We start from the raw sequence: 23,857 nt of genomic DNA, 5'->3' as shown, positions 1-23,857 counted from the left end.
GATCAAATCAAAACATTAAGCCAATCATAGAAAAGTTTCCAAAGGTTTTCTGCTTCTTCTGCTGACTTGCCTTTTAAGCGGAGTGAAAGTGTGTCCATTTCGCTATCTCCAGGATCTTATCAATTAAGTCTTGCTTCTTTGGAGCTTCTTGATGTTTCCATTGTTGAGCAACCAAAATTCTTGCTGCTGTTATGATGTTTAATATCAAATTTCTATTCTGCTTTGGATAGTCTGTTGGTAATACGTTCAATAAAAAGAGTTCTGGTTTAAAACAGATTTGTATTTTCAATATCTTTTGTAACAAATCGTGGACCACAATCCAGTATTTCTTAATAACACCACAAGTCCACCACATATGGTAAAACGTGCCCACCTGGGAGATACATTTCCAACACTTATTAGAAACAGTAGTACACATTTTAGAAAGTATATCAGGAGTTATATACCATCTATAGAACATTTTATACATTTTTTCTTTAAAAGCAACAGCTCTAGTAAGTTTTATATGGTATTTCCATAAAGCCTCCCAAACTCCCATTTCTATATTATAACCTAAGTTCTGTGCCCATTTGATCATACAATCTTTAACCTCCTCATCTTGCATCTTCATTTGTAGGAGCATCAAATAGATTTTTTAAATTAAATGTTGGTGTGGTCCTAAGATTATCTTATCAAAACCATATTGTTCAGTAGCAAAACGTACTAATTTATCTTTAGCATATCTCGATTCAAGCTGTAGTCTTGTCCACCAGTCAAAAGAGACATTATGGGCCTTTAAATCTTCTTGTGATTTCAGTTCATTATTGTCTTTCAGTAGCTCATCATATTTAAGTGTCATATTTTGAGTCAACAATATCGGTTGAAAAAAGGCTTCAATTGGTGAGACCCACTTCGGAATTTTAGTGTAAATTTTCGGTTTTAACCAGGTCCATACCCAATTCAATGACTTCTTTAATATATGGCTATTAAAATATCTAAGACCATCAAGTTTCTGATACCACAAATATGAATGCTATCCTTTTGTAAGGCCACACCCCTCTAAAATGAGCAATCTCCTATTTTTCAGGGATATGCAGGCCTTCACCCAAGTTAGAACACGAGCTTTATAATACAGTTGCCAATCAGGTAGTGCAAATCCAGCTCTTTCTTTAAAGTCTTGTAATGCTTTCAGCTTTATCCTTGGTTTTTCGTTTTGCCAAACAAAGTTTGTAGTTAGTTTGTTTAACTCTTGAAAGAAAATTTTAGATAATAATATAGGAAACATTTGAAAAAGGAATAGTATCCTTGGTAGAACATTCATTTTAGTTGTTGCAATTCTTCTCACTAAGGATATATTCAAATCTTTCCAAATCTCTAAATCCTTTTTTATCTCTTTGAGAAGTTTTTCATAGTTATCCTTATATAAATTGCTAGCTTTATTAGACAGCTGAATGCCGAGGTACTTGACCTTCTTTTCATATGCAAATCCTGATTCCTGTTGGAAGTTTTTGATTTGCTCCTCCGACGTATTTTTTGTTAAAAAATTTTGTTTTTTGATAATTAATCTTCATTCCTGCCACCTCATTAAATGGTTTAAGGTTCAAAACCAAATGCTTAATCGAGCTGGCAGATAGTTCTAAAATGAAAACCAGATCATCAGCAAATGATCTAAGTTTCTAATGTTCACCTCTAATCAATGTGCCTTTGATATTAGTATCTTCTCTCATCTGGTTATTCAATGATTTCAAAGTAAGAATAGTAGTAGAGATAATGGACAACTTTGTCTTATTGTTGTTGTTCAGTTGCAGTCAAGTCCAACTCTTTGCAACTCCATGGACAAAATCACGCCAGGCTCGCCTGTCTTCCACCATCCTCCAAAGTCTGCTCAAATTTATGTTAGTTATATCAGTAATGCTGTCCAGCCATCTCATCTTTTGCCGTCCCTATCTTCTTTTGCCTTCTGTCTTTCCCAGCATCAGGATCTTCTCTAGTGAGTGCTTCCTTCTCATTTGGTGGCCAAAGTATTTGAGCTTCAGCTTCAGCATTGGACCTTCCAGGGAACAGTCAGGGTTGATTTCCCTTAGGACTGACTGATTTGATCTTCCTGTAGTCCAAGGGACTCTCAAGATTCTTCTCCAGCACCACATCTCTAAAGCATCTATTCTTCTGCACTCGGTCTTCCTTATGGGCCTGCTCTCACAACCTACTGGGAATACCATAGCTTTGACTATACGGACTTTTGTTGGCAGGGTGATGTTTTTACTTTTTATTATACTGCCCAGGTTTGCCATAGCTGTCCTCATAAGGAGCAAATGTCTTTTAATTTCATGGCTACAGTCACCATCTGCAGTGATCTTGGATCCCAGGAATGTGAAGTCTGTCACTACTTCCATGTCTTCCCCTTCTATTTGCCAAGGAGTGATGGGGTCGGATGCCATGATCTTTGTTTTTTGATGTTGAGTTTTTTAATCTTAATTTTTTGATGTTTTTGACCCTTGTCTTATACCCTTCTGGATATCAATGGGATCAGTTAGTTCCCCATTTATTACCACTTTTGCCATCTGGTGAAAATATATAGCTTGAATTCTATTTAAAAAGTCCATTCTACATTCCATATACTCTAATTGTTGTAGCATAAACTGCCAATTGACATTATCAAAGGCCTTCTCTGCATCCAAAAAGATTAATGCTGTTTGTTTGTTGGGGTGAGTTTCATAATATTCTAAAACAATACGTATTACTCTGACATTACCACTCTTTTTGGAAGGAAACTTGCTTGATCCGGGTGAATAATCTCTGCTAATACTCTTTTTAAATGTTGTGCTTATAGTTGCAAAAATCTTGTAATCCACATTTAGTAAGGAAATTGATCTGTAATTTTTAATCTCCTTTGGATCAGTTGATTCTTTGGGAATCAAAGAAATAGTAGCTTCTTGCCAGGAGGCTGGTGTTGTACCTTTTTACCTAGTTTATCTAATAGGAGTTTATAGGGAAGTATCAGGCTATCCTCAAACACTTTGTAATATTCTGCTGATATACCGTCTGGACCTGGTGCTTTACCCTCCTTTTGCATACCTATCGTCTCAAGTAGTTCCTTCATTGTTATAGGATCATTAAAAATTTTACGCTGTTCATCCGTGAAGATCTTGAGGCTGTATTGGGATAAATATGTTTTCTGCACTATGTCTACCTGTGTACTTTTATATAAGTTTTTATAGTAATTCTCGATTACCTTTCCCATTTCTTTTTTTGTAAATCTTTCTATGTTGTCAGTTCCTCTAAGTGCCACAATGGTTCTTCTTGCATATTCTTTTTTTCAATCTGTAGGCCAACCATCTTCCTGGTTTATTTGCATTTTCAAAATAGTTCTGTTTAGCAAATTTCAACTTCCTTTCTACCTCTTCCATCAATAGATTTAATTGGTGTTGTAACAATTTTATTTTTATTTGTAATTCTGTTCTTGTTGATTGATGTTTGAGGTCTTCTTCAGCTTTTCTCAATTTCATATTCATCTTGATTCTGTTTTAGCCTAGCTTTCTTACGTTTCTTATGTTTAGTGGAGTATCTTGATTGCCAGACCTCTAAAGAAAGCTTTACTTGCATCCCAAACTGTTTGCAGTTACTTCCTGATTCATATTTTGTTTGAAGAAAAAGTCAAGGGTTTTTTGTATCTTGAACATGTCCTTGTCTTTCAGAAGCTGTGTGTTCAAATGCCATCTTCCTTTTCTCTGTGTTTCATTCAATCTGATGATTAAGGGACTATGGTCTGATATTAACCTTGGATAAATTTCTACATGATCTAGATCTCTCATCATACCCGATGACAACCAGCACATATCAATTCTGGACCAAGACTGATGTCTACGGGAGTAGTTGGTATAATCCCATGATGAAGGGAATCTTTTTCTCCAGACATCAGCTAAGCTCAGTTCTTCTGCTAATTTCAAAAAATTTGTAGGCAGTATCAACCCTTTGGATTTTGTTTATAAAGATGACTTCCTATCTAAATTTTTGTCAAAGATTGCATTGAAGTCACTAAGCACTTTTGACGTAAATTGTGGTAAAAATTGTCTTGATGGTCATTCGGAGCATAGATATTAGCCAACAGAATTTTTTTACCTTCTATATCTAGTTCCAAAAATAGCATTTGACCATCCTCTGAAGCCAATAAAAGTTGAGGGTTGAATTTATCTTTTGGTGTAGTGGGTAAGTGCATGGACTCTTATCTGGGAGAACCAGGTTTGATTCCCCACTCCTCCACATGTACTTGCTGATGTGACTGGGTCAGCCACAAATTCTCTCAGAGCTGTTCCACTCAAGAGCAGTTCTAGGAGAGCTCTCTCATCTCCACCTACCACACAGGGTGTCTGTTGTGGGAAGGGGGAGAGAAAGGAGATTGTAAGCCACTCTGAGACTCCCTGAGGTAGTGTATAAATCCAATCTTTGCCAGTATAGAGGCTGTGTGCGGCTCTGCCCAGGCCAGGATCCTCGTTGCTTCCCAATGGAGATGAGACAACCTCATGCCCCCCTGCTAGTTCAGGAGAGCTTTGGCCGTCATGTTGACTGTTCTGACAAGAACAAAGCAGCCATCCAAGTGAAGTTGAAACTGCAATAACACCAGCTGATTAGCTCTCAGCTCTAGTAGGCTGATGGGGAGGAGAGATTCTGAGTGTGACCACTGACCTTACATTGGGTAATCCTGTAGCGATGGTCCCCACCCAGACAGGCTTGCATCTGTAAGAAGTTGTGCTTTTTCCTGTATCCAGAACTGCTTGCTTTGGGACAGGATGGCTGAATTGGTCCGCTAGAGTAGACTGGTCTTGACCCTGTGAAGGATCATCACCAGGGTTACCAGGCATTGCGTAATGTGCCACTGGAAGGGGAGACAAAGTTGCTAAAGCTCTCTGGAATAAAACCTTCCTCAGTGGCCTGAGTTGACTGTGGAAATACCCATCAGTTTGGAAAGAAATAGGACTTAGCAGGACTGACTCCACCTTGACTGCCAGTTGTGCAACCTTGACAGCTTTGCTGGAGGAAAACAGAGGGAGCTTGTCATGTATCTATGATGACCCCCAAATATTTGAGCTGTTGGGTTGACTGCAGAGTGCTCTTCTGCTGATTCACTGTAGGAAGCTGTAGGACTCTAGGCATCTGATGGCTACATCTATGTTCTTGCTCAACTGGTTCCTGAATTTTGTTCTGGTGAGTACGTAATTCATCTAAGAATGGATGTACAAAGACTTCTTGTTTCCTGAGGTCCACTACCATGTTCAACAGGAACTTAATAAAGACCCTGGGAGCTGATGACAAGCCAAATGGCAGTGCCCTGAATTGATAGTGGTGACTCACAACACTGAAGTGAAGGTAGTGTTGATGACTGAGAGAAATGGGCACATGAAGGTAGGCTTCTGTGAGGTTGGGCAAGGTAAGGAATTATTGCGGCCTCAGTGACTCCATGATACAGCTCAGTGTTTCCATATGGAACCGTCAAAGCTTCACAAACTTGTTCATGAACTTGAGGTTCAGAATGGCCATCTGCCGTTCTTTTTTGGAACGGTGAAGAAATTTGAATAGACCCCTTGACCTCACTCTGCTGGCAGAACCTCCTCTATAGCTGAAATCTCCAGAAGGTGTTGAACACTTTCCAGGGTTCTGGCCTTTTAAAATGGATTCTTGAGTGGAAGAGGCTGGAAAAAGCAATCTGGGGGGATTCTGAAGAACTCTGTTGAGTAACCATATGATACAAGAGTCTTGGACCATTCGTCTGTTGCAGATTGTATCCAACCACCATGAAAGTGCAGCAGATGGCCTCCCACTGGAAGCACCAGTAAGTTAGGGTTTTGTTGACTCTCAGTCCCCATCCCCCTTTTCGGCCGCGTTGGGAACCCGATTTGCTGAATCTGGGGTTGAAGGACTCACACTTGAATGTGGACCTGGAGTTTCCACAAGAACCCATGTGACTGCTTGATTGGAACCTGGATAGAGGGTGCTGTGAACAAAAAGGAACCAGAGCCAAAATATCTCCTATCACCCCTTTTAACAGATTTTGGCATTGCTTTTTTCTTATCTCTAGTCTCGATTAATATCTTATCTAGAGAATCAACAAAGAGTCATCCCGCTTGAAAGGGGTAGGCAGTAACAATTACTTTAGATAGGTGATAAGCAGGCCATGCACTGAGCAATAGGGTCCTATGGACAGCTGGTGTGGAGGAAATTGCCTTAGATGCAAAAATTAAAGTATCCAGAGCTCTGGCAGCAGAAGAGGATGCAGCTTTTGATCCCTCTAGAGGACATTTATGTAATTAGGGAATAACTGTATTAGCTTCCAGCCCACACAATTGAAGCCCTATACACTAAAGAGACGGCTGTGTTTGCTCTGAGGTACAAACCCTATAGCCTTAAGAGCCTTTTTAGCACATACTCTGCCTTTTTGTGCATATTATCCCTAATGCTACCATGCCCATCCTTACACAGAAGCCCTGAGGATTGTAATGCTGAAACCAGGGCATTCACAAGTGGAACCTGGAGAAATTCACTAGTTAAGGACGGAATGGCATAAAGCTTCCTAATGAAGTCAGGAACTGTTTATTAGCTAACGGTTTCTCCCATTTTGCCCTTAATTGATTTTCAATAAACTCTGGGAACGGGAAGACTTTTTCCATTTTGTTAACTCTGGGGGGAAAGTTCTCACAACCCTTGGGACGCTTCTTGCTTTAAGAAGAGGTCTAGGGTTGCTTTTCCTCTGAAGGGAATTCCTGCATCTCCAGAGCAAGCCCTCTGCCTTGAAAAATCTAGTAGATTGTTCTGGCAATTCAAAAGTGATCTCATTGGAAAGAAACTCTCCATTCTCCTCCTCAGAGTAAGAGGATGAAATCAGAACCTTGTCCCCACTGGAACATACTCTCTTGTGGTTAACTTGGGCTTTCCATGCTGCTTTAGTCAGTGAATGGGTGAGATGCCTCGGCTGCTTTGGAGAAAACCTCTCCTGGGAAGGCAGGGGAGGAGGAGTGCCTGTAATGACAATGGGTGAGCACCCCTTAAACACTGAGTGAAAAAACCTCACTGCGCACAGTGTTTCTAAGAGGTCCGGTGGGAGATAGATGACCCCATCTCCCAGCGAGTTGGTAGCCCCAGGGACAGAGACAAGGATGGTCTGATTTGCTCATTCACGTGGCCCTAGGATGGAGTTGTGTCTCTTGGAAACTGCGGACAAGTCAGGCATGTTCCTTGCCATGGTGCAGATACACTCTTCTCTCAGTTGCTCTGATCCATTTTGGTATGCTGTTTGAAATCAGACCAGAGGGAGCTGCTATTGGCTCATGAGTCATGTTGGCTCCATGATTTCCAGAGGCTACGGTGCCTCAAAGGACAGCTAGGTCCACTTCTGAAAGGAACCTATCAGAATCCTTAGCAGTCACTAAAATAGGCTGCCTGCATTGCAACAAAATGGCCACCATTAACTCGACATCCTCTCCTCACACTATACTTCCAAAATAGGAAAGTTAAGAGACAAGGAGAATTAAAGATAGAAGGAAAAAAGAGGCAGTAACAATAAGAAAGAACGTTCGAAATTTAAGATCTAAGTAAGGGAAATAAATGGAATGAAGAATATAGTTAAAGATGTAGGCAAAGTCTAATTTACGTTGCTCTTTCTGTGAGGCAGGAAAAGAACTGGAGGAAAGGGATGGTTTCCACACAGGAACCAGGAAGTGAGAAGATATGTCCTGCCACCCTTAATGAATAGTGGGAAACACCCACACAAGATGTCCTCTGACTCAGAGGGAAAACAAGGGTTTTTTTCAGAATAAGTGCTATATATTGTAATTATCCTTTTATACAGCCTTCATTTCACCCCCACACTGATGACTGCATGGGGAGGAGATCCTGGGCTATTATGAGTACCACGGTTGCCATGGAAGCTTTCTGGGTGACCTTGAGCCTGTCAAACACCTCAGTGTCGTCCCCGGACTTCCAGTTAACAACACACTCAAGGGTCAATCAAGAGTTTTTTACTGAGATACTGAAACTGCAGGGCAGAGGCTTCTTGCGAAAACTGACAATGGTGGGAACGCATTCCTTCATATATCTTAGGTTGTTAACCATTACATTTCAAAGCACAAGGCGCCAAGCTGCTCATCCCTCCCCCATAGTCCCATTCCCATGTTCCCTTCACAGATGCAGACATAATCCCTGGAAACCAGACAATGACCTTGGTTCCTTCAGAGACTAGGCAGAGTGATACTTGTGCTTGGTACTAAAGAAAGATAGCAATAGCGTGCAGAGTGAGTGCAAGCAAAAGTGAGGCCTACGGTCACTGCAGTACATTGAGCAAGATAATCAACAATGGCAAGAGACCCTCTTGACACTCAGGATGCAAGAATGATGTTGTACATTGCTTTTGTCCCTAGAGGGGAGAAAACTGTTGTCCAGATTAAACAAACTTTGGAGCTGTGATGAATTAAAGCAGTTAGCTTGAGTGAGTGGTGAACAACTCACTATGATTGGCTGAGTCGCTTCCATGGAGACCAAAAGTATCAATTGGAAGGAGGCTAGCAGGGGGGGAAATATCTCCTCAGAGTTAGTTCATTTGTGAGATCAACTGAGAAAGGAGCAAAGAGCAGTCTGTCAGCTCAGTTCCTTGAGACAGAACTGGTGAATTAGAGTTTCTGTCTGAAAGAGAGTTTGAGAGAAGGGGCAAAACCAAGCTCTTTCAGAGGGAAAACTCTCTGAGTTGTAGCACACTGTGTCACTAGAGCAGAGGAAAACTTTGAGGCTCTGCTGAGGAGTTCTTTCCATGCTATAAGACAGACTCCTGGTTCACACAAAGAACACAAACACACTGGAAGAGAGGCAAAAGTTCTGGTGGCTGTGAAGAAATCCCAGAATTCAGACAGGGATACTAGCTGTGTAGGACTGAACACAGGGAATTAAAATGCTGGTGTGATAGCACTCAAGGGTGTTAGTTCCTCGGTTTTACTAAACGTTTGGAGTGTGCTAGTGGAAAGTGTCTGTGTGAGGATATTTTCTGTCACAAGTTCAGACAGTCCTCTGAGTGAAAGAAAAAGAGTTTGTGGATTTTATATTTAGAAAGCCTGAAGCAATTTTAAACATCTTTCTCTGATACAGAGTGTTTTCCAGAGCTAAGGAAACACTATTTATTTTAGTACTTCAGCCTGCCTACATCTCTAGTGTTTAGAGATTTTTTTTGAATTTCTGCCTGCCAACTGTTTAATAATCAACCAATAATTATGATTTGCTCCCTTCCTTGTCTTCTGTAATTTTATAAACATACTATTTGGTTTGTGAATTTTAAAATGTCTCGGTGCTTCATTAATTTCTGACAATTTTATTCTGTATGCCTGAGGTACTGGGTAAAGGTGAAAAAATTTCATAGAGGTCCCTTTCCCCATGCTGACCCTAACTGTCCCTCACAGGAGTCAAGTGGCAGTAGTTTCTGAAGACTGCATGCACAACAAGGGTGCAAACAATTTTAACTTTTTATGTAATGTATTTTAATTATGTGATTGTTTATGTGTGTGTCAAATGGCCAAATTATTATCTGTGATCCACCTTGAGCCCACTTTCAGGAAGGTGGAGTACAAATATACACTAATTTGTACACTAAATATTCTCTGCACTAATGCACAGAGATGGGAAACAAACAGGAGGAACTGAAAGGCCTAATAAAGGAAGGAGACTATGACATAATAGGCCTTACTGAAACTTGGTGGGATGACACGCACAACTGGAATATTAGGATTCAGGGGTACAACTTATTTAAAAGGGACAGGCAAATGAGAAAGGGCGGAGGCGTAGCAGTATATGTGAAGGAGGTATATACATATACAGTATATGTGAAGGAGGTATATACAGCTCAGTTGAGAGTCTCTGGGTAAAAATAAAAGGAGTAAGAAATAACAGTGATATTATTGTGGGGGTCTGCTACAGACCACCAAGTCAGTCAGAGGACTTGGATGAGATACTTCTACAGCAGATTGCAAAGTTCTCCAAGAGAGGGGATACAGTGATCATGGAAGATTTCAATTACCCAGACATCTGTTGGAAGTCCAACTCCGCTAAAAATGACAAGTCAAATACATTCCTGACTTGTCTTGCTGACAACATCCTTTTCCAGAAAGTGAAGAAGGAAACAAGGGGATCTGCTATCTTGGATTTGATTCTCACCAGCAAGGAAGAATTGATTGAAGAAGTGGAAATAGTGGGCACCCTGGGAAGTAGTGACCATGTGATTTTGGAATTTACAGTCTTAGGGAAGGGAAAAGCTGTACGTAGTCGGACTTATAGGTTGGATTTCAGAAAGGCAAACTTTGATAAACTTAGAACAATGCTGGGTAAAATCCCACGGTCAGAGATACTTAGGAGGAAGGGGGTTCAGGAGGGGTGGGAGTTTCTTAAAAGCGAAATACTGAAAGTGCAATCACAGACGATTCCTATGAGAAGAAAAAATGGAAAAAGCCTAAAGAAGCTGAAGTGGCTCCATAAACAGCTCTCTAAAGACTTGAGAAATAAAACAACTTCCTTTAGGAATTGGAAGGAGGGCCTTATAACCAAGGATGAATATAAACAAATCACCAGTGCTTGTAGAGAAAAAGTTAGAAAAGCTAAAGCTCAGGATGAGCTTAGGCTGGCCAAATATGCTAAAAACAACAAAAAAGGGTTCTTTTCTTATGTTCAGAGTAAGAAAGAGAGCAAGGGCATGCTAGGCTCATTGCGAGGGCAGGAAAGTGAAATTGTAACAGGTAATGAAGAGAGGGCGGAACTGCTCAATTCCTACTTTTCCTCAGTCTTCTCTTCTGAGGGAAACAGTGCTCAACATGGCAAAAACAGAACATATAAGGAGGGTATGACGTTCCAGCCTAGGATCAGCATAGGGGTAGTACATAAACACCTAGTTTCTTTAAATGAAACTAAGTCCTCAGGGCCAGATGAATTGCATCCAAGGGTTCTAAAAGAGCTTGCTGATGTAATTTCTGAGCCTCTGGCTATTATTTTTGAGAATTCTTGGAGAACAGGAGAGGTGCTGGAAGATTGGAGGCAGGCGAATGTTGTCCCCATCTTCAAGAAGGGGAAAAAAGACAATCTGGGTAACTACCGACCCATCAGCTTGATGTCTATACCTGGAAAAGTTTTAGAACAAATCATCAAACAGTCGGTCCTGGAACATTTAGAAAGAATGGATGTGATTACTAAGAGCCAGCATGGTTTTCTCAAGAACAAGTCATGTCAGACTAACCTGATCTCTTTTTTTGAGAAAGTGACTACCTTGCTGGATCAGGGGAACGCTGTAGACATCGTTTATCTTGATTTCAGTAAGGCTTTTGATAAAGTTCCACATACTATCCTTGTTGACAAGTTGGTAAAATGTGGTTTGGATCCTGTTACCGTTAGGTGGATCTGTAACTGGTTGACAGATCGCATCCAAAGAGTGCTTGTGAATGGTTCCTCATCCTCTTGGAGAGGAGTGACAAGTGGAGTGCCTCAAGAATCTGTCCTGGGACCTGTATTGTTCAACATCTTTATAAATGGTTTGGATGAAGGAATAGAGGAAATGCTTATTAAATTTGCAGGTGATATAAAATTGGTAGGGGTTGCAAACACAGAAGAAGACAGAAACAGGATACAGGATGACCTTGACAGGCTGGAAAACTGGGCAAAAATAAATAAAATGAATTTTAACAGGGATAAATGTAAAGTTCTGCATTTAGGTAGGAAAAATCCAATGCACGGTTATAGGATGGGGGAGACTTGTCTTAGCAGTAGTATGTGCGAAAAGGATCTAGGGGTCTTAGTGGATCATACGCTGAACATGAGTCAGTTTATGAGTCATGCGGTGGCTAAAAAGGCAAATGCAATCTTGGGCTGTATCAACAGAAGTATAGTGTCCAGAACACGTGATGTGATCGCTTTGCTCTGCTCTGGTAAGACCTCACCTGGAGTATTGTGTTCAGTTTTGGGCACCACATTTTAAGAAGGGTATAGGCAAGCTGGAACGGGTCCAGAGGAGGGTGACGATGGTGAGAGGTCTGGAGACCGTCCTATGAGGAAAGGAGCTAGGGATGTTTAGCCTGGAGAAGAAGCGGTTGAGAGGTGATATGATCACCATCTTCAAGTACTTGAAGGGCTGTCATATAGAGAATGGTGTGGAATTGTTTTCTGTGGCCCCAGAAGGTAGGACCAGAACCAGTGGGTTGAAATTAAATCAAAAGAGTTTCCGGCTCAACATTAGGAAGAACTTTCTGACCATTAGAGCGATTCCTCGGTGGAACAGGCTTCCTTGGGAGGTGGTGGGCTCTCCTTCCTTGGAGGTTTTTAAACAGAGGCTAGATGGCCATCTGACAGCAATGAAGATCGTGAATTTAGGGGGAGGTGTTTGTGAGTTTCCTGCATTGTGCAGGGGGTTGGACTAGATGACTCTAGAGGTCCCTTCCAACTCTATGATTCTATGAAATCTGAAAAATAAAAAATATTTAAATAAATATAAATACACTTCACACCATCGCAGGTAACTGGTACAAAACTGTAACTTTCCATTTTGCATTCTGCTTATGCTTATAGGCTAGGCTAAAAGAACAATGGCTGTATCTTCAGTTTATTCCACCTGGCCAGAGTGGGGAAAATGAAAGGGTTGGCAGTCAAAAGAATCTCATCTGTGCATACTATGAGTCTGTGACCTGATGGATATTATGTTTTTGACAGTATATTGTTAGTCACTTTAGGATCTTTGAAAGAAAAGCAGGAACGAGTGTTTCAAAATAAAATAAATACATGATGCTCAAAGGAGGGAACTCTAGTAAAGAGTCTTATCTGGGAAATGGCTGACAAAAACAGAGAGTCCAAGCTGAAGAGGAAATGGATTGCTAGTAAGGCTTTGGCTCTTGGGAGAATCAGAGCAGAGAGCTGGAAACAAATCCACTAATGCTTAAGTTTATTCTGTCTACTCATGATTCACTCTCAGAGAGGGATACATTTTAGATCCAGGGGGGAAAGTCTGCTTTTATTGCTCATTTTATTTTTCCTTTGTCCTATAGTGGTTATAGTTAGATGAATTTTACTGAACTGTAATTTCTTTTCCAGTTCTCAAGCAGCAAGAGAGTGACCTAAAAACTCTCTACGTATAACCTGGCCCTTCTGTCCCGACATCTTTGCTTTCTTTTACAGGATGCCACAATATGTTCTTCACTGCCAAATCATAGATTCCTAAAGGCTCATTTACTAGAATGAGCAATAAGTCTCATTATGCAATCACAATAATACCATGGCAATAGGTTTCCCAATAAGCCTGTGCACAAACAACCAAGCCCTATTTAATAGTGTCCTCAACAGAAAGCATTTTGGAAGGGTTCCTTTAGAAGCAAACAAGTGAAAATATTAAAAGGAAACTGGGAAGCCATATGGGTTTTTCAAGGGAGGGATGTGAAAAAAACCTATGTGGGTGACCAATTGTGATGTTATGGCCTGCAGGTACAGGGCAGGTGACATAAAGAAGCACAGCGCTGCTTCTGCCTTCGACTTCCTGTATGAGAAGAAAGGCAAGATTAAGCTGACACCGCAGTCTGGAGTTGCTCTACCAGAAGTTGCTCTGTGCGGTTTTCTGGATCTGATCTACTTACATCGGAAGCTGACGACTCAAGGATGATTCCAAATCCTGAAACCTGCGGCTCCAATTTCAAAGAGGATTCAGATGCTTCTAGGCTAGACCCTCCAGTTTTTGCTGACAGCTTTTTTTCATTTTCAATAGTGCTGGGTTTCTTATTCACAGTAAGCGGTTCAATAGTCTTTGGGGGCAATTTTCTCTTTTTATTTCTCTTCCTTGACACTGTTGATTTCTGAGCACTGACCAAAGGAATGGAAGGCTGATGTCTGTTCTGAGCAGCAACTGAAGGAAAGAAAAGCCGATGAGTGAAGCTCACTAGTGCATCAATGCTGGCAATCTAGTCCGCAAACAATTTGGTTAGATAGGATGAAGCTCACTCTACCCCTGCTATAGCCCAACATCCCATCCCACACACGGCTTGATTTGCTCTGTGTTACAATGTGGACTTCTCTTAGGAAAGAGTTGGGGATCCCCTCCCCACATCGGTGCTCAGCAGTAGTACTGTACAGACCATTATGGTTAGCATCCAGGGGCAGTTCTCTGCCCGAGACAAAATTTCCCAAGATGTCTGGCCAAGAACAACACTCTTCCCCTCCCCGCTCTTTGACTGTCAGTGTGACAACATCTTTAGTAATAAAGCTGTAATGACTGCCTATGCTCAGGCCAAAATGGTTGTTGACCCTTGACCATTATATATTAAAAATGTTATCTGTATAGATAGCCCTGGTATATAACCATTATAGCAGTTTAGAATAGGGTTGCCAAGTCCAATTCAAGAAATATCTGGGGACTTTGGGGGTGGAGCCAGGAGACTTTGGGGGTGGAGCCAGGAGACATTAGGGGTGGAGCCAAGATCAAGGCTGTGACGAGCATAATTGAACTCCAAAGGGAGTTCTGGCCATCACATTGAAAGGGACGGCACACCTTTTCAATGCCTTCCTTCCATAGGAAATAATGAAGGATAGGGGCACCTTCTTTTGGGGCTCATAGAATTGGACCCCCTGGTCCAATCTTTTTGAAACTTGGGGGGTATTTTGGGGAGAGGCACTAGATGCTATACTGAAAATTTGGTGCCTCTACCCCAAAACAGAGCCCCCCCCCAGAGCCCCAGATACTTGCAGATCAATTCTCCATGATTTTCTATGGGAATAAATCTCCCTAGGGAATAACAGAGTTCCCAGCAGACATTTCCCTCCCCTCCCCCGGGTTTCTGACAACCCTGAAGCGGGGGGAGGGCCTCCAAACCGGGGGATCCCCTGCCCCCACCTGGGGATTGGCAACCCTAGTTTAGAACTATGAACCAAATTTCAGCTTCCTAACTAATATCAACATAACCACCATTGTGGGGTTGGCTTCTGAAAAACGTAGTCAGCCAAGGATGACTTCTCAGTGTGCACGTTCCCCTCTTGCAATACTACGATGATTTACTTGTGTGAAAGGCCTGTTGTGGACCTAGCATCACCGCCAGAACTTTCATGTCCTTTTGAATACAACGCTTGGCAGTAGAGCCAGTTCACACGTCTAACTGCCAGCCACTGAGCCCAATGCCATCCTCTGCAGAGCTATTCCAGTCTAAGTCCACAGAAGCCAATGGGCTTGGAAGGTTCAACTCGGTATTTACTAGAACAAAGCTTCAGTCCAACAGCACCTTTAAGACCAATAAGTGTGCACACACATGAAAACTTATGCCCAGAATTAAACTTTGTTGGACTTAGAGGTACCACTGAACTCAAACTTTGTTGCATTGCTTCAGATCAACACGGCTAACTACCTGAATCAGGATTTACTCTAAGTCATGTGAAACTGAAGGACAAACATGAATAAACTCTGCTTCTGAAACATCCCGAGAAGAAGTCCATACACTTCTCCACAAAGCACTGCTCATACACAGCTCTACAATGCAATGCGCAGTTATGTTTTTTGACCCTCAAAGTTCGCCCAAATCTTGCTCTGAACATATATGAGAGGAGGGGGTGAACATATGAAGCTGCCTTATACTGAATCAGACCCTTGGTCCATCAAAGTCAGTCTTGTCTTCTTAGACTGGCAGCGGCTCTCCAGGGTCTCAAGCTGAGGGTTTTCACACCTATTTGCCTGGACCCTTTTTTGGAGATGCCAGGATTAAACCTGGGACCTAATTGAAAGTAATTGTTTTTCATCTTATCCTTGGTGTGGACATCCTTTTAAATATCCGGACGCTGTTAACACACTCTACTCTTTCCCCTAGAATCATGTCTCCTGAACCATTTCTGTGTATTGACTGTCTTCCCAATGTCTTATCCTTAAACCCTCCCAAACTGTTGTCACTATTATACAGCAAAAAGAGTTATGGAGATGAAATGCATTAAGTGTGCCCAACATTATACATCTCTTTCAGTCAGTCCAGAGCTCTTATCCAGCTTGTGAGCAAACAGTGCAAGGGAGGGGAAAGGAGGCTGCTGGGGGAAGGAGGGGAGTGGATGAAGCCACTCCGATTGTAGCATCAGCAGGGCAGAACAACCTTGTCCACAGCAGTCAAGTAGAAGCCCTTTGCTTCATTGGCAGCCTCGCTGGTAAGTCTGGAGTCACTGCTGCCACATTCATGCTGGCTCCAGGTTCCAAGGCGAGGTCTCATGCCTCTCTGCTTGGCCTGCAGCTCGGAGGATGCTGCCCCAGATGGCCACCAGGCTCATATGAACATATGAAGCTGCCTTCTACAGAATCTGACCCTCGGTATTGTCAGTATTGTAAAGTCAGTCTTGTCTTCTCAGACTGGCAGCGGCTCTCCAGGGTCTCAAGCTGAGGTTCTTCACTCCTATTTGCCTGGACCCTTTTTTGGAGATGCCGGGGATTGAACCTGGGACCTTCTGCTTCCCAAGCAGATGCTCTACCACTGAGCCACCGTCCCTCCCCTGCTCTCCAGGGTCTCAAGCTGAGGTTTTTCACACCTATTTGCCTGGACCCTTTTTTGGAGATGCCAGGGATTGAACCTGGGACCTTCTGCTTACCAAGCAGATGCTCTACCACTGAGCCACCGTCCCTCCCCTGCTCTCCAGGGTCTCAAGCTGAGGTTTTTCACACCTATTTGCCTGGACCCTTTTTTGGAGATGCCAGGGATTGAACCTGGGACCTTCTGCTTACCAAGCAGATGCTCTACCACTGAGCCACCGTCCCTCCCCTGCTCTCCAGGGTCTCAAGCTGAGGTTTTTCACACCTATTTGCCTGGACCCTTTTTTGGAGATGCCAGGGATTGAACCTGGGACCTTCTGCTTCCCAAGCAGATGCTCTACCACTGAGCCGCCGTCCCTCCCCTATCAGTGTTTGCTGCAGGCAGCCAGTGCTGCCAGTGTATTTGCACACCTCCCCATGTGGCAGCTGTGCTTTGTTCTTCAACAGTTTCTTCCACACGCTGGAGGCCTAGTCCTGCCACCAAGCACATGTCATGGTGGCTGGACTGCCCTCCCCTGTGTACTACCCAGTGGCCTTCAGCTGTAGGAGGCTGCCACCTCATAGGGGGTGGCGCCAGCAACTTCTGGTTACACCGGTTGCTGGGTGGCCTGCAGCCTCTGCCACAAGTGTGGCCTTGTATGCAGTGCCCAATCCCCCATCGGATGATCCAGGAGCCTTCGCCCTGGGGCAGTGGTTGCTGCATGGAGGTGACACAGCTTGCTGACAATCTCTGGACTGGACTCCTAGAGGGGGGCTCTAGCAGGAGTATAGGAAGGTTTAGGAAGACGCTGCCTGCCTCTGAGCACCTACAGAGTGAAATTTTGAAATGTTGCAGAAATCTCCCTTCCTGCCCCTTCTCTCTTCAAACTCCTCTTCGATAAAAGTAGAACTGATTTAAAACTGACTTCAAATTTCTGAAACAAAGAAAAATAATGGATTGCTGGATTTCAGGGAGAAACTGGGAATTAAGAGCAATTAAGAGAATTTCTTTTAACTACGGTGTAACTCTGCTTCAGATTTCATCGCAAGGATTTCACTGCAGATTCTACTTAGAAGATTCGTTTCATGATCCAACACGCTATCATACCTGCTTGAATTTGCATTATCTTTCTCATGGTCTTAAGCTCTTGAAGAATGGCCTGCAATGCTGGCTGGCAGTTACAAGTGCAGCAGTTAGAGCCAGCTGAGGAATTAGCCACTGGAATTTCTCCTGAGGGAAAAAAAAAAGGGAAATAAACACTGTGGTGAAGACCAAGCTCTTTCCAACAGAAGACCGTGACAGGATTTTAAAAGCTATCAATATATCCTGTCGGGAAGCTAAAATCTAAAATTAAAAGTGCCACTGTTCAGCAATAAAAGTTGTGCTCTGTCATCCCTTCTTCCCACAGCAATGGCATGCAGAGGTTCATATAAAGCTGCAAACATATTGTGAGCTCACAGTAGTCCCCCTTATTATCAAGCACGTTCATGGCTCAGAACGATAGCACCAAAAAGCACTCACTGCAATTACAGTCACTTTATCATGCTAAATAAAAAAGGCCGGAGAAACCTTGCACGGCTTTGCGGACAGCCTCACAAAGAAAGAGATGACTGACTAATAAACGTTTATTAAGTAAAGATCTAACAAGACTCAAATGGGCCGAAGCAGGGGTGTCAAATGCCTGGCCTATGGGGGCCAGAACCAGCCCCTGCCCAGGGCTCTAATCAGGCCTGTGGCTCTTTTCTCCCCTCTCCTGTCCTCACCTTCTGAAGCTCCCAGGCTGCTGAAGTTCACAGCTCTTTCTGCCTCGTCTTTGCTGACTGCAGCAGGAAGCTCTTCCGGGCTTACAAAGAAAATGTAGAATGGATTCCACATTTTCCTTGCAACTTTGTCTGTGCTGAAAGGTGTTTCAATGGAGTGGAGCTCAGTTTCACTTTGCAGCATTCCTATGACCGACTGAAACTGTTGCTTCCTCGAGTTGTGTCCTTTCAACTAAAGGGTTGATGCTCTGAGTCAGCTTGTCTCTGCTGAATGGACCTGAGAACTGGTGCCTAGTGAGTACTCTAACCTGGGAGCCCACAGTCAAAGGGGGATATTACACTAGAGAGCCATTGCCACTCTGAGTAGACCAGGGGGGAGCTTGCAATGCCCAGCCATTTCATGTTTTCCTAGGCTCAGAGCATTTTATACTTTCAGTTTCTGCTGTGATCCTTGAGCTTTTTCTTGATGGGGTAGGGATGGGAGGCGGAGAAAATATTCATAACTTTTCTCCTCTCTGGGATCACAAACTCCTACTTCCTGTGATTTATGTTCAAATGCTGTAGTCAAGGATAGTTTCCAACTCTATCCTTGCTACTGAATCATGTTTCAATTTGTGTTCTTTTTCATTATCTTTTAGATTCAGAACCCTCTTCCTGGGCATAACTCTGATGCTTCCTGACCTTGGTAATGTGATGCTTTTACCTAACCCCTGATCTGTTCCTAAACGATGGCCTTGCCATCCTGGGCAACCATTATCAAGTGTTATATTTAAAATTAAGGGTTTTTTTATGTTTTGGGCATCACATGAATCTGCCCCATACCAAGTCAGAGCACTGAAAGCTGAACCAGGAGCCTTCTGCATGCAAGACAGCTGGTCTACCACAGGCCCATGGACTTTCCTCTAAACTAATGAATATCTAAAGCTGCCTTATACAAAGCTAGACCCCTTGGGCTATCAAAGTCAGTGCTGTCTACTCTAACTGGCAGCTGCTCCAGTGCACGGATTCTTAGCTGGGAGAACCAGGTTTGATTCCCCCACTCCTCCACTTGCAGCTGCTGGAACAGCCTTGAGTCAGCCAGAGCTCTGCAGAGGTTGTCCTTGAAAGGGCAGCTGCTATGAGAGCCCTCTCGGCCCAGGATTTGTCTTGTTTTTGTAAGTATGTTCATGTGAGGTAGACAACCTGAGATATAGGTTGTTTCCGCACTCACCTTCCGCCGGCGCGACCCCCCTCTTCACCGCGCAGGATCTCCGCGGATTTCGCACGAAACGCTGCGGAGCAGCCAGAAAAGCCGGAAGCTCCCGTCGCAAAAGCTGCGCAAACGCCAAACTGCTTTTTGGCGGTTTCAGTTTGAGTGGCTTTTGCGCCGGGAGCTTCCGGCTTTTCTGGCTGCTCCGCAGCGTTTAGTGTGAAATCCGCGCAGATCCTGCACGGTGAAGAGGGGGGTCGCGCCGGCGGAAGGTGAGTGCGAAAACGACCATTGTCTCTTTAATGGGTAGGAGTGGTAAATAATTGAACATACCTGGAGGGGTGTACTTGGGGCGCAATTTCCCAAGGAAATAGAACGTTGAGATTTTGACTGTAAATTTGAGAGCATGGTGTCAGAATTTAAGAGTGCATTGGATAGAATAGAGGTAAGAATGTTTATGGGATTGTGATTCCAGTATCGATTTTCAAGTTGTGGTAATATATTTTTGGCTAATTGTATTATATGATTGTTTTAAACAAAAGCATGGAAAAAGCTATTAGCGAAACAGGATATTATACTGGTTTTGCCTGTTGCTGTATGACTCTGGCTTAAAAATTTTTTTGAGTGGTACGGCTGGAGGATGGAAGAATAAACAAGACAGCCAATTTTGATGGGAAAGATCTGAGCCTATGAATGTTACAGACTTTTGGTTCATTTCCGTTTTGTACCTGTTAAGAACTGTATGGTTGTAGAAAGAAATACTTACTTCAGAGTGCTACAAATATTGAAGACTGTAATACAGGATTTCAATAAAGACTGCAGAATTAAGTTACACCTCGAAGAGGCACTTTGAACACAGAACATCTGGGTTTTTGTCTCCAAACTGGGGACTGGCAATCCTAACTCTGACTGGCAGTGGCACTCCAGAATCTCAGGAAGAGTACTTCCACATCACCTACAACCTGACCTTTTTAACTGGAGAGCCTGGGGTTTGACCCTGGGGTCTTCTGCATGACAAGCAGATGCTGTATCACTTAAGCCACAGCCCCTTGTTAACAGTTGTCTGTAAACACATTGCAAGGGGAAATTCATTGAGAAGTTCTGTTGTTCTGCATTTGTTCAATGCAACGAAGCAAGCTGCCAAGTGACTGCTTGCAGCCACACAATGAAGAGGGCACTTCATTTGCTCCAAGCCGTAGGTGACACAGAATGTGACTTCCATCACCGCTTGGGTCTGTGCTGCCGCCAGCCAGGGCCAAGTCAGATTCCCTATGGCAGGGGTGTCCAACTCATTTGTTATGAGGGCCAAATCTGACATAAATGAGACCTTGTCAGGCTGGGCCATGTGTGTCATAAAATGTAATGCCAGGTAGTGGAGTTATAAACTTTATAAAGGGCATAGACAAACACAAATATAATATAGAATTATAGAGTTGGAAGGGACTTCCAGGATTCTAGTCCAACACCCTGCACTATGAAGGAAATTCACAAATACCTTTCACTGTCCTCCTACCCCTTGACTCCTGTTTTTTAACTTAAAATTCAAACATGCTTAAAACACTAACATTTTGTTGCCAGTGTCCCCATGCTGCCTGGAGTGGGGAGTCTACAAAACTAAACTGGAGTGTTTGTCTGCAAAACTAGTTTCCCCCAGAAAAATAACTACTACTCCTACATGGCAGTGCAATAATGGAAAGACAGCAATGTATAGTGGTCAGTATGACCCTACTGTTTGGGAGGCTTAAATCCCCAGTCTGTAAAAGGAAATGTGCTGGGTGAATTTGGTCTGGAGAAATACTGGTTTTCCTTTGCACACACACACAGGCTCCCTCTATAGGCTAGGGGAAGAGTGAGGTAAGGGGGAGGCAGACCCGTTGCACCCGAGAGAACTGCAGCATAAGGAGCTCAGCAGAACACACACACAATCGCAAGGCACAGGAAAGCTCATATTCTGAAGCAAACCTTGCATCTTTAGATGCCACTAGACTCAACCTTTGCTTCGATCACACAGAGATGTGGGGGCAGGGGAGAGAGGGAAGGCAGGAAAAAGCAGATCCAGCTCTTATCTTGAAGCAAATCTCCTAGTCATTACCTGCCACTGGACTCAAACTTGCTTGGATTACAAACAGACCCACAGGAGGGGGGAATGCAGGAGGAAGCAGATTCAGCGCTTATCTTGAAGCAAACCTCTGCAGTCTTAATAGGTAGGGGGGGACGCACTCTACCCACGGGCCAGATTAAAGACCTCGGAGGGCCAGTTCTGGCCTGTGGGCCGTATGTTTGACACCTCTGCCCTATGGTCTTGCCACAAGTTGTTGGCATATACCTGGCCAGGAGTAGTACAGGCCCAGGAGGCTGTGGGTATACCAGACTTACGGCAACAGGGTATCATGAACCAGCCCTGCAATGGGGGCTTGCACAAAATTGGCTCACAGGTCATTTTGTTCAGAGGTATTCTGAGAAAATAATCTGTCTTCCTTACTATTTGATCATATTGCCATGCAGTGGGGAAAAAACCCAAACATTTTGTGATTTTTTTTTTAAATTGCCTGCTGCCCTGGCATCTCCAGCTAAAAAGGGTCCAGGCAAATAGGTGTGAAAAACCTCAGCTTGAGACCCTGGAGAGCCACTGCCAGTCTGAGAAGACAATACTGACTTTGATGGACCGAGGGTCTGATTCAGTATAAGGCAGCTTCATATGTTCATATGTTTGGGGAGGGACGGTGGCTCAGTGGTAGAGCATCTGCTTGGGAAGCAGAAGGTCCCAGGTTCAATCCCTGGCATCTCCAAAAAAGGGTCCAGGCAAATAGGTGTGAGAAACCTCAGCTTGAGACCCTGGAGAGCCGCTGCCAGTCTGAGTAGACAAGACTGACTTTGATGGCCCGAGGGGGGTCTGATTCAGTATAAGGCAGCTTCATATGTTCATATGCTACAAGCCAAGCTATCTGCTCTATGAACAAGATCCACCTCTCCTTTGTATCTTAAAAAGAATTAAGCTTAGCCAATAAAAATATTGTAAGAATTCATCTTCTCCCCTTTCAGTTTTTAACGTATCCCAATGAATATAATAATATTTTGAAAAAAGCAATTATTGTAAGTAATACAAATATAGTGCATTGCTATGAGGGTCATCAGGGACTGAAGCTTAAAATGAAAAATCAAAGGGTCTGTTTTCCTACTGAAACATGGGGGAATTTATTCTATAATTTCTATTAAAATTGAAAGAAATTACTTATGTCTACCTATGTACTGTAAAGGGGGGCAGTATTTCAAATCAAAAAGCAGGTTCTGGCAACTTCATTAATATTTATTAAGACTTTAAAAAATGTCCCTAATCATCTTTCTTCAGATCACTAACAGTGAAGCAAGAATCATCTTATGAAAACTCAGTGCTCAAATCATCATTATGATCAATTTAAGGAACAAAAGCAATATTCTCATTTAATAATTTTTTTAAAAAATTAACTGAAATACAAAAAACTATTAATAAAAACCCAATTTTCAATTTTATAATGCTTTTTTAAATAATTGAGGAGACTTTTAACAGCCATTTCTACACTCTCTACACCCCTTTCCATAACAGAGGAAAACGACTTCTGAATTAAAAGTTGCTTGCTGACCAGCAGAAACATTACAAGATATGAAGCTCACATATTTATTTTTCTGTTTTCCATTAATGAAGTTCAGACAATGTCAACTATGTGGGAGTCATAGTTCTATTCTCTGGATTAACAAACTGAAACTTACATCATGGAAAGCAGCATCATCAAAAAAGTGTCCAAGTCAGCTTTCAGCTTCCCTAGCAAAAGATGACTACCAGCACAAGCAGTTTTGATTCAGTCTAGATTACAGGGATACCCCAGTCCTAGAAGTACTAGTCCTAGAAGTACTATGTTTTAGTTAATTGTTTTAACAGGTTTTTAAGGTTAACTAATGTTTAATTTAATGTTTAATTTAATGTTTCTAATGTAACTGTTTTATTGTTTGGTGCACCATTGGTCATCGTATTGTTAGCCGCCCTGAGCCTGCTTCGGCAGGGGAGGGCGGGGTACAAATAAAATTTATTATTATTATTATTATTATTAGAACTCGTTCTAGATCCATCATGAAGTAAAAGGCAGCAGCAGTTTCTTCCATGCCATCCAATGACATCACTAAAGGATGGCCAGTTATTTATTTAACTGTGATGAGAGCACCACCTGATTTGAAAAGCCAAGGGGTAGTTTGGATCCTTAAAAACAGCATTGCGGCAAGCTGAGCAAAGCAGCCTGTTTGGTTCCATGGCCCTAAAATGCCTATTTCCTACTCAAGAATGGCATGTTTCACAACCACACTCCGCTATAAGAAGATCTTATAAATGGATAGTTTTCAGGGATCAGGGTCTTCTCTGTTGTGGCACCCAGATC

At 42.8% G+C, this 23,857-nt stretch overlaps 1 protein-coding gene across 1 annotated transcript in view; it reads right to left on the bottom strand.

Moving 5' to 3' along the window:
• BEND7 (BEN domain containing 7) overlaps positions 1 to 23,857 on the bottom strand; it is a 129,932-nt gene that overhangs the window by 45,862 nt on the left and 60,213 nt on the right. The window contains exons 4-5 of the mRNA XM_060258059.1: positions 17,610 to 17,732; positions 13,611 to 13,876 (exon numbers count right to left, since the gene is read on the bottom strand). Of these exons, the coding sequence (XP_060114042.1) occupies positions 13,611 to 13,876; positions 17,610 to 17,732 (389 nt within the window). The remainder of the gene's footprint in view (positions 1 to 13,610; positions 13,877 to 17,609; positions 17,733 to 23,857) is intronic.

Source organism: Heteronotia binoei, chromosome 17, assembly GCF_032191835.1.
Source record: "Heteronotia binoei isolate CCM8104 ecotype False Entrance Well chromosome 17, APGP_CSIRO_Hbin_v1, whole genome shotgun sequence".
Classification (NCBI taxonomy): domain Eukaryota; kingdom Metazoa; phylum Chordata; class Lepidosauria; order Squamata; family Gekkonidae; genus Heteronotia; species Heteronotia binoei.
The sequence above is the reverse complement of the archived record's forward strand: the minus strand, read 5'-3'. Positions and strand labels throughout refer to the sequence as shown.